General features: G+C 41.3%; 1 protein-coding gene across 5 annotated transcripts in view; it reads left to right on the top strand.

Moving 5' to 3' along the window:
• The window catches only part of dlgap4b (discs, large (Drosophila) homolog-associated protein 4b), a 152,204-nt gene that overhangs the window by 92,139 nt on the left and 38,947 nt on the right, over positions 1-21,118 (top strand). For 2 of the 5 annotated variants that reach the window (XM_072684597.1, XM_072684598.1), the window contains 5 exons: positions 1,090-1,139; positions 15,010-15,527; positions 16,371-17,140; positions 18,296-18,522; positions 21,009-21,107. In XM_072684597.1, coding sequence (XP_072540698.1) covers positions 15,092-15,527; positions 16,371-17,140; positions 18,296-18,522; positions 21,009-21,107 — 1,532 coding nt within the window. In that variant the 5' untranslated portion in view covers positions 1,090-1,139; positions 15,010-15,091. The remainder of the gene's footprint in view (positions 1-1,089; positions 1,140-15,009; positions 15,528-16,370; positions 17,141-18,295; positions 18,523-21,008; positions 21,108-21,118) is intronic. The other 3 variants (XM_072684599.1, XM_072684600.1, XM_072684601.1) reach the window with 3 other exon arrangements.

The following is a 21,118-nucleotide window of genomic DNA, read 5'->3' on the forward strand; positions in this document are numbered from 1 at the left end:
AAAAATAATGTTAAACCATTGGCATTATAGGCCATCCTTGGTTCAGTAGTGCTAACCACCTGAAATAAATTTTGAAATGGAAATTGTAAAATAAAAATGTTGTGTCAGTCGGTAGCAGAGAGTATCAGAGTCAGTGTCCCCAAATAATCAATGAGGAAAATCAGATGATGAAACTTCCTGCTGAAAATGTGAGTTCAGTATTTGTCTTATAGACATGTGTTTGAATGTGTGTGAATGTGTTCAGATAAGTTTAGTGAATGGTGTGGGAATTTTTTATAACCTATAATAGATGACCTATGCTAAACAATGTTTAATAAAGTCTAAATGAATATGAAGTATTTGAATTAAATGTCTATATTTTAAGTAATATAATGGGAATTATTTTTGTTGCTAGTGGTACCCAAAGACCTGGCCCTGAGGCCAATTGGCCCTAATTACAACCCTTTTGATTTTGGATATCCTGGATTTTCTTTCATTGAAGAGACAATGTTTTAGGTTCATTGTCAGTTCTGTGTCCTGGACTTATTATTCAACTGTGCCAATGTAAATACAGTTTTCCCTTCTAGGGCACCTAAAATATCTTTTTTCCTTACCAGACCCAAAAGGTACCCTATTGTAGAATCACCAAAAACAGTAGGAGCAGCCATACTGTATGAATTTGTCCATTTTTATAGATAACAGTAGGTCATACAATGCCAGAAACATATAAACAGCTCACTGTGGTTAAAGATTAGTGTGTGATACTTCAGGAATGTAATTTGTACAATTATCATCTCTGATTACCTTACCTTATATATTTATAATTCTCTGAAATAAGCGGCAATGACTTGATAGCCTTGTAACTAAAACTAAAGAAGATAACTTCAGACTTCAGACACTGATGTCTTGCCATATTGACTAGATTGTACAATTGATCGTTTTGGACCTTTGCTTTAACAAATTCACAAAACCTCCACATTTCGGCCAGCAGCCCAGTCATTTCGGGGTAATGTAGCAGGCTGATGGTTTGAATGAAACTGTTTAAGGCTGATGGCGGCATTCAGAGCTTTCATTCTACAGGCTAATAAATCATTGTGTCTCTTTCAACAGGGAACTGACAGTTCATTTGGGCCCTGGCACCTGTATGATGAACTCCAAATGTAAGTACAGTGCACTGCAGTAGGTGTTCCCGCTCCCCTGTCTTGTGTGTCAGAGACATCAAGAAGTATCATTTAATGCAGTGTCAAATTCGTCATTTGGTAAGATGAGCCGTGAGTGTCACTGGTGGGCTGAACTCACACCCCTACGCTGGACAGCACAACAACACACATGTGTGTCCACACGCATGAGAGAAACCTAGGCATTAAATCCAGAGGTTGCCATGGAAATATCTCCACTTGTGTCGACACATTTGACAGGCATCCATTAGAGTATTACTGGCAACAGCACGGCCTCTGAGCCAGTTCAGGAGTAGACTCCTCCCTGGATTTGTTTTTCAATATAGTGGTAAAATGTCTTATAAACACACGTATGCACACACATTATGCATTTGGGCATATGTCATCCAAACTTGTCATTGACTGAATGTGCATGCACACACACACACATCCACACACAGAGCTCTTGTTTACCCCAGTGTTTGTCTCTTCTCCCAGAACACCAAAATAGAGTCAGCCCTCGGTCCATGTGACGTAAGCCCTCAGTTCCATTTGAAACACTCACTGGTTATCTGCAGCGTGATCCTCATCCACTTTTGTCATTGATATTTTGGCCCTATCCTTAGGTTACAGATTATTATTACACAGGCCTTTCTGTTAACTTAACTAGCAGTCTCTACAGAGGTGACTTGGTAATTGGTAATTGGTTAAAAAGGTAGGCAGTAGCTTGGAAATATCTCTTTTAGACATGCTAATAATCTTAAAACATAAAATATTAAAAACTATTTCAGAATTATTCAGTAACTGCTATTTAACTGCTGTGTAAATTATGTAGTTATGGCCAGAGATGGGACATGAGGCCTAAAATGTATTCAGGCAGTACATACATGTATTATTAGCTCAGTAACACTGAGATAAATAACTGATCAGCACAGTGAGTTATCAGTCTACTCAGGCTATAGTAGAGCTCAGTAACACAGATAAATAACTGATCAGCACAGTGATTTATCAGTCTATTCATGCTTTAGTAGAGCTCAGTAACACTGAGATAAATAACTGATCAGCACAGTGATTTATCAGTCTATTCATGCTTTAGTAGAGCTCAGTAACACTGAGATAAATAACTGATCAGCACAGTGATTTATCAGTCTACTTAGGCTTTAGTAGAGCTCAGTAACTGAGATAAATAACTGATCAGCACAGTGATTTATCAGTCTACTCAGGCTTCAGTAGAGCTCAGTAACACTGAGATAAATAACTGATGAGCACAGTGGTTTATCAGTCTACTCAGGCTTTAGTAGAGCTCAGTAACACTGAGATAAATAACTGATCAGCACAGTGATTTATCAGTCTACTCAGGTTTTAGTAGAGCTCAGTAACTGAGATAAATAACTGATCAGCACAGTGATTTATCAGTCTACTCAGGCTTCAGTAGAGCTCAGTAACACTGAGATAAATAACTGATCAGCACAGTGATTTATCAGTCTACTCAGGCTTTAGTAGAGCTCAGTAACACTGAGATAAATAACTGATCAGCACAGTGATTTATCAGTCTACTCAGGCTTTAGCAGAACGTAACATTGAGCAGGCCTTAATTTTACATTCAATCTCATGTGCCTTTACTTGCGTTCAACAAGCAGCTCACATACGTTGTACATAGTTGTAGCCAGAAGCTGATAGGATGAATGAAAAATCAGGCAAACATAGCAGCATAAAAGTACATTTTCCCACACCCAATCAGTGGCTTTTTTTGCAATAGCTGCAGCGCCCAGTGGGAGCATCAACAGTCAGAATGTTGCCACCCACCTCAATGTAATGAAGGAAAAAATCTTCAGGAGTTACAGCTGCAGCAAAACTGAATAACTTAGTTTTCAACCACTTGGGTTGGGAAATGTCACTGGGTAATGTTGGGTAATGGCAAAAACCCTGTATCTCCATTTTTGCTGATTTTACTTTTTGACATAATGTGGATCTGATAGTTGTTCTTTACATTGTCTCAATATTTAATGATGAATGGACCAATAGAAATGCTGCAAAATGACTTGGAATAACATATTTTTGCATTGACTTTTATTGAAGTTTTCTCCTGTCAATTTTGGCCACTTTTTTGTCCAAAAGTGGCGTTTAGTGTAATTGATCAGCATGCTTTTGTTGGACAAATCACTGGAAGACCAAAACATACTCAGTTTCACATGCTAAAGCACACATAACAAACATAAGCAAACAGATGAAACCAGAAACTGGGGCCCATGAGGGCAGGATGCAGGATATTTTGAACTTCCTTTTTAATGAATTTAAATTTTGCTGTTATTACATTTCTGGAAAGTGTGTCGTCATCTTGTTAATTTTTAATTTGTTTCTTTTGTTATTCATTTTATTTTGATCTGTGCTTTTTTCCCTGAGGGGTGGCGTTTTGCATCTTTGTGTATGTGTGTGTGTGTTTTCTACTGATTATGACTAAAGCGTATTATGAAATTGATTCATTGCACTTAAGTACCTTTCTGACTTTTGTACACTTCTCTACTTTACTAAAGAAAATTATCTGCATTCACTTTCCTTTTTTTCTCCTTCAGTGAACCTATCATATATTTGTGCAGTAAAAGTACAGCATGAGCAAACACACACAAACAGAAGCACCCCTGGTAAAGATGCAGTAGACACGCCTCATGTGGTTCTTCCTAACCCTTAAGCCTTGCGGTGGATAAAAGGATGTCATGCTGATTCTGATATCTCTCCACTAAGTTAAAAGAAGATAAAAAGGGAAGGGGGGGCTTTAGGGGACAGTTTTTTTTACACTTTCCTGGAAGCCTTTTAGCTGAGGGCCGATATGCTTAAAATTTCATTAGTCTTGTTTCAGAAAAGATAAGCACATTGAAAGAGGATTGAGAGCTGGATCTTTCCTGAGATATCCAGCTAAACAAATACACATCCTGAGTTTCTAATGGCAGCTTATTCAGTTTACTTGAAAGAGAAAGACGTAACATTGTTTTTGTTCAAAATGTACATGTTTGGTCTCACAATGGAACATTAACTTTGTACTTATCTCAGGCAGAATAAATGCTTTTCACTGTCGTATTAGGTATGAGCATCAAGCACTACTGCATGCACACCTTGTCTGCATCCACGCTAGATATGAACCAGCCTTTTAGCTTACTGTCGTGCATTAGCAAACATTTTTGGAGGGACACTGCTACTGCTAGTCATGTCACAGTCATAGTTTTTTCTCTCTGTGATTGGACCACAGGAAATTAAATTAAATCACATAAAGTTTAGACAGATTCGGAAGGTAGTATTTTTTTTCACTCTGCAATAAGATTCATTCAGGTCTGGAACCGGACCACCTATAGGCCTCTTTTCCACTGAAGGTCAAAGGGTAACTAAGGCTGCATTGTTGCTCAATCAGGAGCAGGAGGTTCACAGCGCCTCATAATATTTATGCGACAGTTCCGCTCATCAGTTTTGCAGTACAACGCCTAGGTTAATGTAGCTAGCTAATGCTAGCTAACTGGCTGAAGCTGTAATGTATCTGTTAGCATCGTGTAATCTGCATGCATAAATCACACTCGTCTCAAACCATGCCGAAGAGGCCATTTAATGGATGTGGTCTGCCAAATAATGTTGAAATCCAGTGACTGACTGCTTTGGTTATACTCAGTTTTTAACTTTTGTGCAGTATTAACATTCTGTACTGCATTGCCAATGTCCGAAGGGTCAAAAATGACCCAAAGACAGTTTATTTGCCCTTGTGGTATACAGCCTTGTACACGTAAAATGTGATGGTTCACTTTCTCTAATATTAGGGTCACTTTTTGAAAAGTAATCAAATTTCTAACTGAAGAAAAGATCATTTAGGGCGTTCTTTCTGCTGTTTGTAGTGGGTTGTTTTGGACCCTTAACCCCTAAAGCTCCCCTGAAGAATGCAAAGCAATGCAAACTGGCTAAGATGTACCTGAATCATAACAGTAGGGGGAAAAAGACAGAAACCACTGGTGGTTCTGAGGAGGTTATGACAACACAAGGGTTAAACACTTACATTTTTGTGTGTTTTTGATTTTCTGTGTTTAATTCTGATTGTTTGATTTACTGGCATTTGCACTTAATGTTGACAGAGACCAGCAGCTGATTCCAGAATCACACTGCATGTAACTCTAGATCTTTTGTTTGCTCTCTTGTATATCTTATTATGTACAGACACCCAACTTGCCAAACAAATGAGCATCAAATTATTACGCCCTGGTCGAGGGTCAGGCCTTAACAGAAAATGAGAGTGGGCTCTCTCTCCCTAGACCCTCTGCCAGACCAAACACCAGATACTGCGTAATTGTATGAACCACTATTTTATTGTATAACCACTATTGTCAATTTATGGAGGAAATCCTGCTGCAAGGGTGAGCATATATGCCAAAACAACAAACAAAACATCTGCATAAAAAATACGACTAACTAAAACCTGAGATAAACAGACAGGGGAAAGGTAGCTAAAACAAATAGGCACTCACCCCCTACTTTTCCCCCAAGATTTATGAGTTTACTGAAGTCTAAAGAGCTGAAGTAGAGAGGCCTGGGTTGGTCTGAACAGGGTGTTCTTCCAGGACATCAAAAGGGAAGGAGCCCTAAACCTCTTTCTCCTCATACCCTCAGTTTTTACTGTGCCTATAACTTAACTAGAAACAATGAATGTGTCACTCCTATTACATATGCTTTGCACTCTATACAATGGCACTGTTGGTGATGGGAGCTTGACATCTTCTGATCTCTTTTTTTGTTATTTTGAGAGTGAGAGAGAGAGAAAGAGAGAGAGAGAGAGACAGAGAATGAGAGAGAGACAGAGAGAGAGAGAGAAAGTGTGTGAGAGAGAGGGAGAGAGAGAGAAAGTATATTTAGAGCTATGGAAATAGGGCAATAAATGGCACCACTGCAGAATGTAATTAGGACAAGGTTAGACTGAGCATCTCTCTCTCTCTCTCTCTTTCTCTCTCTCTCTGTTTTCTCTCTCTCTCCACCATAACACACACACACACACACACACACACAAACTTTCAGAACATATGGTAGCCGAGTGCTTCCTTCTGCCCTGTCCTTATAACTCATTTTTCCCTGTGTGTCTTTTAGCCCTGTCACTTTTGTGTTGTGCTTTTTTGAATCTCTCGCACTTTTACTTGCTGTCGTAGCACCAGCACTTCTTCCTTTGTCATGTGTGTCCGATCGTCTCTCTCTCTCTCTCTCTCTCTCTCTCTCTCTCTCTCTCTCTCTCTCTCTCTTTCTCTCTCCATTACATGTGCACATACGTAGACATACACACATGAACACGAAAGGAGCAGATGGGTTCTTTGCTGTATGACAGAAATACACTGTGACAAACTAAAGCTCTCAAATGATGCTGCTCAGCTGTGTGTAGGGGTGTGTGTGTGTGTTTGTATGTGTGCACGCATGCACTCCTGCTGCAGGGACGTGATCTGACACATACACATATACTCAGCATGAAGTGCTGTTGGATAGATGTGGCATCCCCGCAGTCAGGAGTTTGCGCTGTAAAGCTGCATCGTTCCCCAGGCAGCCGAGAGAGTTGTAGCACACAGCAGACAGAATGAGCATGAGCCACAGGGGCTCCTTCCGAGCCTTGAGCTTTGTTTTGCATCCATATAGGAAGGCATGTTATTCGGTCACTACATGGAAAATAGAGGACTGAGATTCACCAGTGACATTTGTGTGGGTCTATGTACCAATAAGAGTCATAATTCATTTTTACATGACATTTTCCAACCCCTTTTATGTGTTTGAATTAAACAGCTGTTTTTGCTACTGTACCTTTAAGATACATATACCGTTGTTGGTGGTTTACATCAACACTGGCCATTTATGTGGTTTAATTGATATATATGGGTTGGATAGACTGAGGAGTAGATGAAATGTGTAGAACCTTCAACAATGAAAATAAAATATCATAATTATAGTGGGCAAACTTACCATGGTATCATGGGAATTGTTAAAACGTGCCAAAAATGTGTTCAAACCTAAAATGTGCTCAAAATAAACATGAAGTTTAGAAACACTCCTACTTTCTCTGAAAGTCTACTTTAAAAAAAAAAAAAAAAAAAAAAAGCAGCAAGCAGAGCGTTTACTCTCCCAAGGCTCCAATCACTCCCTCTTTCCTATGTACAGATTACACTTTGCATCGGGTTTAAATAGTTTGAACACAAAAAATGTTCAGTTTACATTGTTGACAAACTATTAGCAACTTAAACTGAAAACCCAGGACTTTTCCCACATTCCGAAGTTCCCAAGCCTCAGAATTGGTCCTCTTAGGAAGCTGAAAAATCTCAAAAGCTCTGCCATTGCATTCTGCCATCTTTCACCTGATGCAAAACAGACCCATGTTGCGTGCTGTGCTGACAAGGTTGCTTCTGGAGGCCTGTTGCTGAATTTGTTAGCGTTTTGGTTGCTGTTTTCTAAAGCATGGTAATTGACCATGGTTTTACTGATAATTAAAATTTGCAATGGGCATATTAGCCATCATGAATTTCACCTTGGTTTACCATTATTGGTAACTGTTTCATCTTGAATGTCTATGCAATACATCAAGCTTCTGCTTTCTATCTCAAGAGAATCTAATTTTTTAAAACTCCAACTGAAAGTTTTATTCCAGAAACTAACAAATTCCCCAATAAACAAACCAAACCCAATCTTTACCTGTCTGACAGAACAATAGAAACCATGGCATCACTTACTAGGCTTTTATTTCCCTCAGGTTTCGTCAGCACACCGAGATTTATCCAGCTTCCTTTTGTTCAAAGTCTTCTCTACTTCTGTCTTTTTTCTCTTTATCTCTTTATTTCTGTGGCAGTGCAAGCTGTTGGAACTGTCTTTCCAATTCTTGTAAACCTAGCTTGCTAACATTTAATCCATCCAATCATTCCACAGTTTTTACCGTCCTGTGGCCTTCACAGATGTTGTCAGAGCGTTGGATTTATAGGTTGCAGTCAGAATGTAAAGAGTATTTCAAGGAATACAAATAAAGGATGTTTCTAAAATGAATAACCTACTCCAGATTTAAATGAGTGAAAAATATACCTGATGATAAATCCACAAAAACAGTAGACATGCGCAATTGTATTGGATTCATATCATAATCGGACAGATGTTTAGGTTTGACTGATATTTTTTAAATAGTTATTGGTTAGTAAAAGATCCAGAAGGGTAGAATGTATAGGTGGGCTGTGGGCTACTGAGCAAAAATATAAAAAAGGTAAAGGTAAAGGTGCCTGTATTTGTCACTGTACTATGTACAGCTAAATGTGTCCTCCGCGTTTAACCCATCTGTGGTAGTGAACACACACACACACACTAGTGAACTAGGGGCAGTGAGTACACACACACCCAGAGCGGTGGGCAGCCAACTCCAGCGCCCGGGGAGCAGAGAGGGTAAAGGGCCTTGCTCAAGGGCCCAACAGTGGCAACTTGCCGAGCCCGGGTATCAAACCCACAACCCTGTTATCAATAGCCCGGTGCTCACTTACATCGAAATGTCTTCATTTTATCAATATAAATATTGGATAACAACATGGGCCAACAGTTTCCTTATCGGTGCATCCCATCTTAAAGCAGCATTATGCAAGAATTGGCATTTCTTGCTCCTGGGCCTCTCTACAGTCGGGAAGTGAAATTCTAGCTTTGAGCTACAGAACCGTCCCTAAAGTGAAACATGAACTTTACCAGATTTTACAAGAATATAACTCAGGATACACAGCGTAACGCATTCCTTGCAAGCATTTGTCCTTCTGCCTTACCTTTAAGTTGCATAGTGCGGTTTTTGGTATGCTATATGCTGTATGCATAGAAATGTTATTATATGCCACAATTAGCATCATCGTCATAAACCCTTAAACAGAACCATGTAAGATGCCACAAATGTGCTAAACTAAACAGTTACCAAATAATTCATTATGTTTTCTGCATTAGGACTAGTGACTAAATAATGAACCTTAATAAATTTAGTGTGTTAAGTAAAATGCTACTTAATGCTGTTTTAATAGTCACTTCAATACAACCATATTGCCATATTGTAAAAGAAAAAAAAAAAAAAGCAATCCAATCCAATGAGCTTGCTTCTTACTCTTAAGGCCTGGCTGGTCTGCACTGTCATCGCTGAAGCTGTAAGCAACACTGCTTTCCAGTTTTTTTTAAAGCTGTTCAGCTTTGCTGTCTTTCTCAAGCCTTTTCTATTCATGGTTTCTTTCTGTCAGCTTTGGATTTTGCTCGTGACGTCCGCTTTGGTATTTTCCTGTTTGATCTCATCCAGAGGAAAGGTTCAGCTTAGCACACAGTTACAAGTGTTGAAAACATGGTGGTGCTGAATTTAAACTTCTACACTTGTAAAATTAAATAATACTTATAATACTTACCAAAATGTTAGCGTTGTAATGAAAGCTGGTGAAAACACAGTGACAGTTAGCATCATGCACGTTAGCCCATGATAACAGGTCCCCACTAAGTTTACATGTACTGCTTAGTCACACTATCACAGTGGACGAAGTCGCCTGTGGTGTGTTCGGACAGCATGTCAGTTCATGGTTGCTTCGATTATGGTCACTTCTTTATGGTTGGGTTTGACTCTTTATTCGTAATTATTAATTATTATAATATATATATATATATATATATATATATATATATATATATATATATATATATATATATGCACTGACAGCTGTAGTTAAAGCCGCCGTTATCATAAGTGTGTCCTGTGTGTGTTTAGTTGGTTTGTTTGTATTGTCATCACCTGACTGATAAGAACAAGGCCAATATGGATGAATGTGTGTGTGTGTGTGTGTGTGTGTGTGTGTGTACAATATATAATTTGCATGTTAAATGTTATGCATTGCCCCCTGGCACCCCCTGCTGTTTGGAGTGGAGAATGACTTGCTCTATACAACTGTCTGTCATCTGCTGGAAGCCGTGCAGCCCTCCGCGACCTGCAGAGAGAGTTTGAGCCAGAAGGCTCACTGATCTCTCTCAAGCACACACTTCTGCTCCACACAGTCAGTCTTTTTCTCCCTGAGCTCCTTCCAGTGGTCTAAAAGCCGGCGAATGTGAGGAGCACAATCATGCTGCATTTATTCACTATAAAAGCTATTTTGGCTCTATTAGCTTTGCCTTACAGGACGGTTAATAGACCCAGCTTTTTACTTTACACATGTTCATCAGCCAAGATTTGGTGTCTGAAGTACTAAAAGGCTATTAGTTAATGGAATCAGGAATAGCCAGTGCAAACGGAATGCCTAATTCATCACAAGAATGAATTGAAGTTGTTATTTTAAGATAGAAATGCTACATAGTGCAGTTTTAACCGCTTAACTCTCCAAGGCTTATTACACAGTAAGGTGAACTATTCAGTAACTTCAGAGACTTCTGTAGAAACTGGTGGGGCTATTCTCTGGCCCGATGTCGAGCCATAGGCAGGTTAACACTCCTGTTCAGATGGTAGTGGTGAAAATAGCAATAAGAATACATCCTCGGCAGATAACTCCCGCACATTTTAATGAACAAACTGATTTGAACATATTGCGAGAAAGATAAATAAATAAATAAATAAAACAAAATACAGCCAAAATAATGTGCTACGGTTTTGTTTAAAGTAAGCTAATTGCCTTACTTGTAATTCTGTGAAATCTTTGTTATTTATTTAGCAAATAAATAGAAACGCTGTTTTGAAGAGCATTTGCTCACTTAAGTTCAATCAGAACTTAACAAAACGCAAAGCAAACAGGGGTGTCGATCAGTTTAAAAGGTACAGTTTTGTTTAGTTTTAACGCATAGAGTTAGAGAGATTGAACACATGACGCACACACAGAAACATGTGATATGATCATTAAAATGATAATAACCAAACACCACACCAAACATGTCTTGGCTGAATGTCTCTTTGTCTTGGGCAGCTCTGTCCTCATGGCTAAAGAACTGGGTTTGGTACCGGAAGCTTAATGGTGTAATCTCCTGGACTGGTGGGATGGGGGTGTGGAGTGCGCACAGTAGCAGGGCTTTTTCCTCCCTCAACATTCACAGCTGAAGTGTGCTTGAGCAAGGCACCTAACCCCTAATTGCTCCCTGGGTGCTGAGGTGGCTGCCCACTGCTCTGGGTGTTTGTGTGTTCACTGGCCCAGTGCAACAATAGTGATAGTGATGAGGGTGGGGGTTTATTACCAGCCATTGGTTTAAGAGCATTAAAATGAAAACTTCTGTGGCAATTTGATCGATTCCCTTTATTTTATTTTTTGGTGGCCTGTGTGTGTGTGTTAGCAATGACAGAAAACACCTGTGTGATTACTACAGTTTAGCAGATGGTGACTGCCGGCAAAAAAACTAAGCTTGAAGCTTACTCAGCCCACACACACATACACACACTGTACATTATTACCGCCTGAGTGTAGTCTTCTGACTAACTCTGAGTGATTGAATTTGAAATGGCCACTGGACGACCCTGGATGACTCCCAGTCTGTAGATGAGTGATATCAAGGCAGTAGAGATGACAGAGACAAGGCAAAAGGACAGGAGAACAATTATTCACCACGAGATGAAGGGATAATAAAATATGTGTATGTGTGTGTGTGTGTGTGTGTGTGTGTGTGTTTGCTCCTGTCTGTGGCTGTATGCTTCATACAGTATTAAAGCTAAATGAAATCTTGTTTTGGAGTCTGTTTAATTTCATATTAATGTGGGATTAATTGACCGTCCCTCTGTGAGTAATTGTTTCTCCGGTCTCTGGCTGGTAAACAGCAAACAGGCAATTAACTGAAAGGACCTGTTCTTGATTTACGACACTGCTCTTTATTTTCCTCCCTGCACACTTGGGGATCTACTGAGCTTTGAAAGACATCGCTCTGGGTTTAGTCTTAAGCCAGTAATGAATGTGTTTCCATTATTCAGCAATCACACTTCTCAGACTGCGCTGTGCTTCAGCAGAGCTCAGACTGTATTTTCCTTCTTGTAAAGAGTACCTGAATTGTATCTTCATTCTGAATGTGGCAGACAGGGGAATGTTTGTGTGTGTTTCAGTTGGAGAATAAAAGAGTAATTGAGAGGAAAGTTAATATTCTTATATTTAATGCATTTATTACTTTTTTGTCTCTTCTGCAATGCAGCTGCTTTTGAGGTTCATTTCTCTTCCCTCCCTCCCTCCCTCTCTCGCATATGCGATCGGTCTATGTCTCTCTTGTGCTATTTTACTCTCTTTTTCTCTCTCACTCTCTCTCTCTCTCTCTCTTTCTCTTACCCTTATGCTATCGCTCTTGTGCTCTGTCTCACTTTTGTGCTCTCTCTCATGCGCTCTCTTCTTTCTCTCTCTGTCTCTCCACCTTTCCCCTCTTGTCTTTAACTCTGCCTCTCTTCTCTCCTACTCTTTCTTTCACACTTCTTTCTTTTCTTAATCTGTCCCTACCCTCTCTCTGTCTCCCTCTCTGTCTCTCTTTCTATCACCCCCTCTTCTGTCTCTCATGCTCTCTCTCTCTCTTTTTTCTCTCTCCTCTCTCTCTCTCTCTGGATTCCTGCAGCAGTTTGGCATCAGTGAGGTTTGGTTGATAACAGAGAATACAGCACTTCCAGGAAAACGCACACTGCTTGCCCCTGTGTTGCTGGTGCTGATAGCCAGACTTTGCTTCAGGTCTCTGCTCTGCCACCCACTGATACTACTGTGGTCTATTAGAGTTCTGGTTAAATTCTCTCAATCTCTCTTTCTCTCTCTCTCTTCTCTTGTAAATTAATGCTCTGTATTGACACTGCATTCAGCTACTATACTCTTTGCTGACACGGATGTATGAGGGGTGGGTGGGGTCGTGCTGGAGGCTTTCGTGGACCAATGCTAGTTGTCCTTTCTTGTAACACTTTTCGTAGGTACTGAGCCTTAGTACCAGAAAAACCCCACAATAACTGCCTGATTTTTTGGAGATGTTCTGACCCAGTCGTCTAACCATCATCTGTTTGGCCGTTGTTAAAGTTTCTCTGATTGTTATGTTTGCTCATTTTCCATAATTCCTGCTTTTAACACATTACTTCTTAAAACTGACTGTTTCCTCGCTTCCTAATATATCCACGCATTGACACATACTACTGTAGATGAAGATGGTCAGTGTTTTTCACTTGGCTTGGATTGATGTATTTTTGTTTTTATTTCCTGACATTCAAAGAAACTCAAGTTCACATATTCAAAAAGCAAAGGCTAAAACAACCCTTCATATTTTCTGAAATACAAAACATTCAGATTTTTTCTGACTGCATTGTTGATGCTTTACAGCTTTCTGGGACATTTAGGAATGTCTGCCAGTCAATTTGTCATTGTGAGCACATCTAAAATGTTGGACAGGACCATATTACTAACATTTCAGAACCATTGCACACATTTATCTTTGACTTTTCAGGGTTTACAGCCTGTAGCTAGCGTTTCTCTCTGACTTTTGTTTGTTCCTCCACTCAATTACTGCATGGCAAGTCAGAGTTAAAGATGTAAATGTCTTTGTGCCAGTGAGGGTAACACTGTAGTCAGTGAACTGAGAGAACTGATAGAATGGTGTTAGAACCCCCTCCCCCTCCCTCTCTCTCTCTGTGGCAGGTGCCAGCATGCCAAGTGGGCAGTAGCAGGGCACAGACAGTCTGGGCACGCAATATGGGGTAGCAGGCACCAGTCACCTCAGTCCTCCTTACTGCACCACAATGCCAAGCTACCATCTAGAAACCAGCAGTGTGAAGCAGGGAGAGACAGAGACTGAGAGTAACTGAATACCTACCTCATCCATTTACATGGCTGTGCGGGGGGGGGCGAGGGGGTACTGAGACCTACTGTGAAGCAGTGGTGTTAACGTTATGGCTGATCAGTGCAGTGTATGTCCCATAAACATGTGTGTTTATGTGTGTGAGGTTGGGCAGGTGGCTGGCAGTCAGATGTCACATAACGCAGGTGGTGAGGTTGTTTGTGGGTCAGTTATGGGGTGGACAGTCTGTTCCAGGAGACCCTTTGGTCCAACTATTCACTCTGTAAAAGATCACAAACAGCTGTACAATGAAAGCAAGCCCACCGCCTGCTTGCAAGCAGTATTAGTGTTCTCTGTGCTCTGTGTATATGTTAGTGTGTGTGTGTGTGTGTGTGTGTTCAGTCTAACAGGTGTGCACAGTAGGGTACTGGCTCAGCAAAATCAATACACTTTCTGGTCAGTCAATTAACGGTGGTGTCCAATCAAGACTTTGAATGATTTCTATTAAACATGTTTGTGTGTATCTGTGTTTGTGTGTGTGTGTCTGTGTGTGTGTGTGTGTGTGTGTGTGTGTGTGTGTGTGTGTCAAACTGCTGGTGCCTTTTTGTGCCAGTTTGAAACACATGATGACTCATTCTACCTTGCTCCCTACCCCTTCTATCTCTGTCACTTTCTCTCTCTCGCTCTCGCTCACTCTCACTTCCCTCACTCTGTCCTTCCCTTTCTTTACCAACATTGTACAGATGTTGCATTTTGGTTATTTAACACATTACAATCAATTTTCAAACAATCAACATCTAACAATGTTAGTATTTTCATGATGTTAAGATAAAGTTTAACAGAAGTTTGGCTTTGATCTCCATATCTCACAACTAAATGTATTTGAATTGTGTGTCAGTATGACATCAACATGTGACATTTGGAAGATGCTGAATTTTGGTTTCTTAACCTCACAGCTTAAAACTAACAGCGAGTATCAGCGTCCGCAGCATTCTACGTCAAATTGACGTTAGCATCAGACATTGTTCTGACTTTGAATTTTGGTCACCAAACATGACAATTGTCATGCAAAAAAACAAAAACAAAACCAAGAATAAATATTTATTCTCTCTCTCTCTCTTTCTTTCCATAGGACATCTCCTCCAGGGTGTGTGTCTGTCCCTGGTGGAACCATGCAGCTCCTCTAGGGGGGTGGGGGGTCACCCCGTTCCGCCATGAAAGGCTACACCCCCCAGCGCTCCCGCCACCTCTCAGACTGTGAGCCCCCTCGCTCTCCCGCTCACCTGGACCCCCTGTACCCCCCCTCCACATCATCCACCCTCTCCCGCACGCCTTACCTCCTTCCTGGAGCCATGGATCATTACGGTACGCTTGATCCCCACCATTTCTCCCCTGCACCCAGTCCCGGTGGTCTCCCCCCAGACTGCCTCCTGCCTCTCAACAACCAGCTGTCCTCCAGCAGCACGTTCCCCCGTATACACTACAACTCCCATTTCGAGCAGGGCGATTTCTCGCCCCCTGGTGGAGACAGCATTGGGGGCATCAGCACAGGCACGCTGGGCACCTCCATGTCCATGGGGATGGGCATGGGCATGGGGCTCGGTGTGGGACGAACCACTATGATCACCAGTGGATCTGCTACCATATCAGGTAGGGTCAGGACTTTGTGTCTCAAATCATGAACTCCCTAGTGGTGGGGGGAGGTGGCTATTTAGGCAGTGATCCCTCTCTTTATTTTGAATCTCTAAGGAAGAAAGGCTGACTATATTGCTCCTGCTTCGTTCATTCCTGTGTTAATTGTCAATTATGAGATAGGAACCATGGGTTGTGGCCATAGGGACGTGTTTGATCTCTTTGCCCTCATAATTTGCAGCTCTGTTTTGGAATTAGTCGACTTTTTTTCCCCAGGCTTTTTTTATAAGGTATATGCCTCAACAGTCTTTCACACTTTGTGTTTTTTCCCTGCTTTCCATCACAGCCTCTAGTTCACCTGTATTCTACCCCTATATATAGGCAGTTGGTTAAATTGACCTGTGTTTTTGAGAAATACATTGTGTTTTTGAGAAAACTAGTAGAGTCTGGAAGTGATGAACAACACCAAATTCTTCTGAAATCGGCATTGTGTTTTACTATTTCTACACTATAACGATTATTACAGCTTTGACTAGGGCTTTTGCTGGTGGGCAAGTCTGTTATGAAACAGTCTGAGAACATGAACAGAACATGTTTTTCAAGGAATACCAAGGAATTTCAGTCACTTGTTGTGGTTTTCCTGTTGTGGTTTTCATGTATTTATCCTGTCTGTTCAGGAGCTTTACATCAGTGTGTGAAATTTCATTTTAACTGGCAATGTATTTTTTCTGAAAAAATCAGACTGGTCATCTCTACACATCTATTTCTGAGAGTTCCTGTCACTTCAGAGCAGGTTGTAAACAAAAGAACATAGTTTAGTATCCTTAAAGCAGACAACTTTTCTGTTCTCTTCAATCCTAGGAGCGGGAAAGATGAATCGGTTGCCTCCCAACCTCCTCGACCAGTTTGAGAAACAGTTGCCAGGGCAACGGGATGGCTTCAGCACATTGCAGTTTCATCGGACCACAGCCGTGGAGACAACCAAACAACAGCAGCAGCAGCGTACAGACAGCCCTGGGAAGATCCGCTACCTAGTCCACTCCGTCCAGAAACTTTTTGCCAAATCCCAGTCACTGGAAAGCTCTGCTGTCAAAGGCAACATGAATGGGCGCTCGGGCGGCAGCAGCAGCGAGGACAAACAGCACCGGCGCAGCAAAAGCAAAGACCGCGCCAAGAGCGAGGGCACGGCCAAACGTCGGCCGCGCTCCAACATGTCCGGCTACTGGAGCTCTGACGACTTGGACAGCGACATCAGCAACTACAGAAACCCCATGGCCATGATGACCCTAGGCCGGCAGGGGGGATCTGGGCTGGACAGCCAAGTGGCTTCCAAGTACTTGATGCATGGCTACAACACCATCAGCGAGCATACGCTCAAAGCCTCGAAGAGTAACAACGACCTAAAGCACCAGGGGCTCCCTGCACTTCCAGGCCCAGGGGGAAGTGGAGGAGGAGGGAGATCAGTCATGGTGGAGGGAAATTTTGGAAAGGGTGGACCCTGGTCCACTCTGACACTGGGACCTAGCAGACAGATGTGCCAGAAAGGTTCGGCCACACTGGACCGCTCCATGCTCAAATCCAAGTCATGCCATCAGGAGCTGGCCTGCCATTACCTACAGGTGCGAGGCAGGGTGAGTGGTAGAGGCTGTAGAATAGATAAGGATTAGTTCCTGGGTGTGATTCCCTCCTGTTCTGTCACAGTTCTACTGTAGTTAGGAAATGAACATTTGGGCTTGGCATGAGTATTGACCTGTAAATGCAGACCTTGGGTCACTAATGTCCTGTGACCTCTTTTCCACTTGGTCCTATTGTATATTAACGTGCATATTTTACATTTCACACATCTGTTCCTGTTAAATAGAAGTTCCAAACCTGTATCAACTTAGGAAACAACCAGGACTACCAGTACTTCATGCTATTAATCACACTTTGTGTAAAAAAGTCACACCTCAGGTAAAAAGCACCTTGGAATCCGATGATTGGGATGTGAGGGCTTGTGAGAGCTTGTATGTGCTGGGTACATTTGAATGCAAAGTAATAAGAAAAATCACACAGCAGCACAGTGGTGTGTCTGTGTGTTGCACAGTTCCAGGAGTTGGGGTTCTGGGTTAGATCCTCACTTCAGTCTCTATCTGTGAAGGAATCTGTTGTGTTCTCCCAGTGTACATGTGGGTTTCTTCCAGGTATTCCAGTTCCCACTGGGTAGGTGAACTGGCTATGCTAAATTGATGGTGTGAGTGTGTGAGTGAATAGGTGTGTGTGGTATTCTGCAAAGCACTGGCAGTCTGTCCAGTGGGTATTCCTGTCTTGCACCCAATGATCCCTAATATCTGCGGGTCATTTAAAAAATGGGGTTGAGAGAGGTAGAGCTTAATGAGAAGCGGGAGGACGAGAACAAAGCCAATCAGAAGCTTTTCTGCTTGGTACATGGCTGCAGCAACTAACTAGAATGTCAACAATCGGAAGAGTGGTGCCCATCGCTTCATAATTCTTCACAATTTCATCATCGGTTAAGGTGGATTCACAGACGCAGCAGAACTGAATTTTCAACCTCTCAGGGGCTCTCAAGCCAGATTTTAAAATGACAAATGACAAAGTGTAATTTTTCAGCATTAAATGCCTTTATTGGACAAATAACTTGTTTTAACAAAATATACAAGGAGTATGTGTGTGAAATTTTTTTATTATTTTTTTAGTTTACTCACGCTGTCAGACACAAAGTTCTTTAGGCTACTCTACTCACCTCTGCAGTCGAACAACAATTGTTTATGAACTGTTGTGCGCAGATGCCCTCCACAGGTGAGTGGAGTGGGACTCTAGGCCGGAGTGGGGGTCCGGGGGAGATCCCCTGCAGGAGGATGCGCAGTGGCAGCTACGTGAAGGCCATGGGGGACCTAGAGGACAGCGACGATTCGGACGTTAGCCCTAAACCCTCACCCAAAACCGCTGCCCGCAGACAGAGCTACCTACGGGCCACGCAGCAGTCCCTCAGTGATCAGTTCCCTTCCAGAAAGTAAGTGATTGCATCGCCATTGACAGAAACATACATCAACTCTCACACATACAAGCACATTTGGTCTGGTGCTTCAGACATTTTAGTTTGGTCTGAACCCTAGCAGTGTGAAAGATGCCTCGGACCACGGACCAGGCCAAAGGGCCTTATTTTATGAGAGGATAAGAGAGAGGGGACATGATAGGACATGTGAGAACAGGTTAAATGAAGGAAATACATTTGCTTATTATTGCCAGCACCAAAGGGAAAAAACTAAATGTAAAAAAAAAACAAACAAAAAAAACGAATGAACAAAAAAGATGCAGCCCGTGTAGATGATGACGACAGGACCTAGGTATGTCACTCGAAGTTCTTTAGTGTGCTCACTAAACTGCAGTGTGAAACTCCAAAGCTAGCCAGATTAAATGAACCTTGGTTTGGACATTTAGGTGAGAGACGCCCTCAGTCTGTCAAGCTGTTTTCACTCATATGTTAGAGTTAGCACAGTTAGTCACTCCTCATTCTACCACAGTCTACATTCCCCTCCTGCCTTGAAACATGTGTAAGCAACCAGTATGGATTAGCTGTATTGTTTTGTGAATGAGAGAAAATTCATTTGCATTTTGCATTTTTTTTTTATAATTTAGATAATTTTTTTTAATGCAGCAATGCTAATTTTCTGACCGAAGTTGACAGCTTACCAAAAAAATTATCTAGATGATATGAAAAAGTGCACACACACAACACAACAAAGAACAGGGAAGGCACTTGCAGTATTTTTTATTATTTTTTATCTTAACTTGACACCTACGTACGCTGAGGTTTCAGTTCATTAGGAGCACTTTGTAGGTTTACTGACTGTAGCCCATCTATTGCTGCTCACAGCTTGTCGGCCACTCTACCTCAAACAATTAACACGGACCACCATAGGAACTAACGCTGACCAGCTATTATTTGGGTGGTGGGCCATTTCATCACAGCAGGGACCCTGCTGGTATAAGTGCATCAGGCACAGCAGCAATACAGGGTTTTCTGTGGAGATGAAAAGATGGATAGATGGATGGATCAGTAAAAAGAAGGATCAGTAGTGATTCCATAAGAAATTGCAGCATTACAGTAGTTATAAATATAACTGCACATAAACAGACATGTATTAGCCAAAGGAAAGGAGAGATTGATCATAAATAATAAAAGCAATAATAATAAATAGCATAATACCTTAATAAGATATGTTAGCTAGCCGAATAGAGCAGTGTTTAATTGGTATTGCACTGAATACATGTTGTAGTTCAATTTGCAGTGAACCACTGCTGTTTATTGGCAATAACCTGGCAATATGATGTGTATTTCAAAACAGGGGTTACGATTCAGTATACTGCAGTATGTTGCAATTGATTTTTAGGAGAATTCTAGTCATAGTTTTAAAAACATACCATCATATGCAACAAATCTGAAAAAAGCAAAAAACAATGAGATCTGAACATAGAGTACAAACTTGCTACCTAGTGTTTGGGGTTTAATCACAACACAAAATGAACCACTGTCTGCCGCCAATCTTTGCATGTAAACTGTTCATTTAATTAAATAATTTTAAATTAAATTTTTTGTTTTTAAGAATCAATAGAACTTTACTGTAATATTGTGATACTTTGATATATTGATATTTATCAATATATCAAAATATATCAATATATCAATTTAACGTACACCCCTAATGAATAGCAGCAGTTAATGTCCCTAGAGCCAAGAATCTCACATTGCACTATTTAACACAGTGCAGTTGTATCAGCCTGGGTAGACAGAGATAAACAAGTTCTCCTATTGGTTGGGACTTCAGGGGTGAAGCTGAAGGCCTAACTGGTCACATTAACCACCAACATCATTAGGATCTGACAGAGGAATCAACCAGTAATGTTCCGATTTCCAATGGATGGGACCAGTTTCATCTGAGAAGGCACCACTCTCTGACTTCCGAAAGTCCTACATGCATCACTGGCTGTGAATACATGCAGTATTTAGTCAGTTGTAAGAAATGGAAAGTAATGGTGGCAGCTCTGTACCAAGACTCTTTACTGAAAACGACCCTGTGACATTGCAACAGAAAAGGTGAAATGCATGTAAATAGATTTTTCAAATCAAGCTTTAAATGTCTAGTTTAGTCTAGAACGGATAAAGAAAAAATATTAAGCATAAAAATTAGGGCTAGTCCCAAATAAGACTAGCAGAAATGAGCATTATCAGGTAATTTTTCCCTCTATATATACCTAGTAAGTTAATGTAGTAAGTGCTCATATATGTTTCACATAGCAAAGATAATTACCAATAAGTATAGCTACATGCTCAGTGTGCATACGCTTTACTCCTAAATACTTTCTTACAATCCTTTTTCCCAATTCCTAACCTCTAATACACCCTCTCCCTATGTATGATCTCTGTCACTTTCTTGCCCTTCGTACCTTCATTTCCCTCAAAACCTTCCACCCTCTAACCTTCCTTCCCTCCCCCAGCCGTCCTCTGGACTATGCGATGCTACAGGGGGATCTAGAGGCCCTCTGGTCTCCCCTCCACAGCATCGCCACCCTGCAGCAGATTGGACGCTCCATAAGGTCAGTGCAGT

This window comes from Salminus brasiliensis, chromosome 7 (genome assembly GCF_030463535.1).
Source record: "Salminus brasiliensis chromosome 7, fSalBra1.hap2, whole genome shotgun sequence".
Taxonomy (NCBI): domain Eukaryota; kingdom Metazoa; phylum Chordata; class Actinopteri; order Characiformes; family Bryconidae; genus Salminus; species Salminus brasiliensis.